Here is a 3,577-nt window from a genome sequence, read left to right as displayed (position 1 = left end):
ATGGCCAGATGAGAGTTTCGATCACATGGAAATATTTATGCGTGCATCTCCAGCTTATTCGGCCGATCGATTAGTTTTTTTTTTTTTTTTTATTGAAAACGGGTTCTTCATACAATACATGTACAAATACATCCAATAAAATCAAAAAACACTAATCGCGGAGTGCCAGTGGCAGCTCCCCTCTCCCCCTAAAAGGTGTACCCTGAATGGTAAGCCACATAGGCAGCCACCCAGTCGACCGTCGCATTGGCTTCTCTAAATATATGTTTGCCCTAGACGGCCACCCCATCCCTTCTCATCATCCCTATATCCCGGACCAAGAGGTGGTCTATGCTCGCACCCCTCGGCCCCTCCTGGATCCATCCAATAACCGTGGCTGAATCGTCCTCCAGGACAATCGAGCTGGCCTGCAACACCTGCCGCACATGTCGAAGACCTACCCAGGCAGCTCGCAGCTCTACTCCTGAAACCGATGTGCCCGCCGGCTAGGTTTTGCTAGTGGATTAGGAAGGATTGGTTTGGGTCTACCTTGACCTAGGCCCAGTCCAAATGAATTCGGCTGTGGCGCAATTCGGTCCCTGAAAGTGACTAAAATAAATTAACAGACCCGAATTTAGACCTACATATGTTAAGCCTGATCCCATTGGTCAGTCCAACGAATTCATATCAACCTCATTGAAGGAGCTCAATTATAGCCCCGTAATGTTGCTCCCCCCCTTAATGAAAAGAGTTCGAACGCCTACCTAAAACCAAAGAAGAAAAAAAGTTGAGTCAGGATCCAAACTTTTCTGTCTTGCAGACAGAATAACTGTACTTCAAATACGTAGCTCGTTTAAGTAATATGCATAAGCTTAAAGTCAGACCCGAAATTTGAATACAATTAGCTAGGTCAGATAGAAAGTAGGACATTAGGTTGAATCAGGATCCCCGTACTGTTTTTTCTTGGTACATGGGAGATTCCCATACTTGAAACCACCAATGTTCGTCTCTTTTTCGTTTATCAACTATATCCAAAGAACCCAATCCCAAGTGCTGTAATATCGCAGTGCGAAGCCAAGGATCAAACGTAGGCTATTGGAAAGGGAATTCCAAGGTATAGAACAAGAGGTTGCCTTGTTTTCTTACCCTTGTTCTTGCGACACTGGGTCGGGCAGGAAAGAAGCAATGCCCTTCATGCTTTTACAAAGAAAAGCATAATAACTATTACACTACTACTATAAAATGGGCCACCTGTGACAGTGTAATGACGCGCTCCAACATTTGCATGGTTTCTGGTGTCTCTTTGGTAGTAGAGCTGTCCGAGACTACAGAAGTGCAGTCCTGAGCATCTTGGGCCAAACAAACCATTAAGCTTCAGGATGGTGAGTCACTAGAGGAAGTCTTACTTACGCATAAAATGTTGTCTTTGAAAGAAAATATCACAACTGAGACAACTAGACGGTTGGTTATCCTGATGTTCTTTTGTTTTCTTGTGCTCGACAGAGTTCAATATTGAATGATGAGGTCCTTATTAAAGTTGGACCGCGAGGGGATATTCTGAGTGGAAAAACAGAATGGGATGAATCAAGTTACGGAAATGTGAAGCAGATCTTTATAACTCATGGAAATGCCATAAATTCCATCCAAATGTTGTATGACTTCGACGGAAATTTAGCCCTTGCACACAGGCATGGAGGGGATGGAGATAACTTCGTCTGTGTGAGTAATTCATATATTGACATTCTCCTGCACGTTTATTTTAGCTGTTTTATTCGCTAGTTTCTGGTGAAATTTATGCATTCAATTTTAGGAGGTTTATTGGAGAATCTTCCAGACTGTTTTTATATACTTGCATAAATTCTCCAATGAGGATCTCAACCAGCAAAGTGTCATGAGACAGTTTATGATGGTTAATGCTTTTGTTCATTATGTGCACTGTAGAGCAGTCTAGGATAAGGCAATTTTCCAATTTTAGCTAGATATACATGATCCATTAAACATTTGTCAATTAAACCAGATTGAATTCTCTCAACATGCTGATCGATCGCTAATTCTATGATTTCTGCTCTTAGAATTTGATGTTTACAATCTTGAACAGTGTGTGGTTTACAATCTTCAAGTTTTTTCTTTTTTCCTGAGATGGCTGCTTTACATAACCCTTGAGTAAATGCATCACTTCACCATTTCTTTCAAGTTGTTCAGCAACACTACTTTCTGTGTTGTTCTTGGAGTCCTACTTTACCTCAAATTCTAATAAATTCCCATAAATGATGAAGTAGGATCCTAACAACCAAATCCAATTTGATGGAATAAGACTTACAATTCATGCTCACTTTTAAACTCCCTGATTTTGCTTATCTTTTTATTTTCAGATTAATTTTGAATCTTGGGAGTATTTGACATCCTTAACTGGATATTATGGGCCCATCGAGCAAAAGGGTCCACTGGTCATACGATCGCTGACATTTGAAACCAACGGTACCACTTATGGGCCATACGGTCAAGAAGAGGGTACCCCTTTTCATTTCAACTTCCTGACGGGCGTCAAGTTTGGTGGATTTCATGGACGTTGTAGTAGTAATTTTCTCTCTGCCATCGGTGTATATGTTAAGACAATGGCGAAGCGCTATTTCAAGCCTGATCCCCCTCGATATAACATCACACCGTGTTTGTGTTCTTCCACGGCAGAGTTGCCAACATGCGTTCGACCAAGTTCTTCTGCTGCTACACCTGCACCAAGTTCTGCTGCTGCAATACCTCGTGGGGCATGTATATCGTACTGATTCAATCTCAAGCTCCGATTCCGTGTACTCGTGATATAATGTGGTCAGTTTGGATATGTAAATATTTTTACTTATGAGTTACAATATACTAAGAATAAGTGCTTCTTAAGAAAATGAATACCAAAGTTAGTTTGTATATGTAATAATATGGTTTATACATTTGTCTTGGTCTTCTAAAATTACACATTTGTCTTTGCGTGGCAAGTCAATGCCAAAAGCATGCATGTTTTCTTCTGAGGGCAAAAGGCTATACCTATACATATGTAAGTAATACAAATATATAGATAAGAATAAAAGATTTCCCTGGACAAAGGGTTTTCTTTTTTCATTAAAAGGAGGTGTTGTTACACTTGTTTCTTGATCCCTTGAATTTTTCCCTGGGAGATCGTGCTCGGCGCATGAGAAAAATATGGATTGTTATGATAATACTGGGCATATGTGATGCAAAAAGGAAGTGAAAGTTTATATGAACTATTTTGGTTGATACACATGAGAGAAGCATGCATGCGCATGATTGGTGGAGATGTCCTCCCTGCCAACTTCTGTAATCACTTTTTAGAGCCCCTTTTCTTGCGTTACACCCCTCTGTCAATTTCCTCCATAGATTCTCACATCCGTTATTTACCACCATTCTGTTTAAACTACAATTATCTACTTCTCTGAAACAAAACATTAAGTATGAGACCAACGAACCCATCTTGACTCCATATCAACCTTATTTCACCTGCCATGTTGGCTGGTATCAATGTGGGCTCATTTGGCAAACTATGAGTGGACGCACGGGCATACCACATCTTATTATTCGTAGGCAACGA

At 40.6% G+C, this 3,577-nt stretch overlaps 1 protein-coding gene across 1 annotated transcript; it reads left to right on the top strand.

The window, feature by feature from the left end:
* Positions 1 to 1,250: 1,250 nt before the first annotated feature.
* LOC103702422 (jacalin-related lectin 19-like) lies at positions 1,251 to 2,904 on the top strand. Its single transcript, XM_008784862.5, has 3 exons — positions 1,251 to 1,361; positions 1,483 to 1,698; positions 2,352 to 2,904. Exons 1-3 carry the CDS (start codon positions 1,359 to 1,361, stop codon positions 2,760 to 2,762), a joined length of 630 nt encoding a protein of 209 aa, XP_008783084.3. The 5' UTR covers positions 1,251 to 1,358; the 3' UTR covers positions 2,763 to 2,904.
* The last annotated feature ends 673 nt before the right edge of the window (positions 2,905 to 3,577 follow it).

The sequence above is a fragment of the Phoenix dactylifera genome, chromosome 11 (assembly GCF_051530095.1).
Source record: "Phoenix dactylifera cultivar Ajwa chromosome 11, Ajwa_hap1_PhDact_Kaust_v1.1, whole genome shotgun sequence".
Taxonomy (NCBI): Eukaryota; Viridiplantae; Streptophyta; class Magnoliopsida; order Arecales; family Arecaceae; genus Phoenix; species Phoenix dactylifera.
This window is presented reverse-complemented; position numbering and strand designations above follow the sequence as displayed.

Excerpts from the sequence above, each read along its gene's own strand:
- LOC103702422 (XM_008784862.5), top strand. Across the intron at positions 1,699-2,351 it reads ATGGAGATAACTTCGTCTGT|ATTAATTTTGAATCTTGGGA; the intron begins GTGAGTAATTCA and ends TTTTATTTTCAG.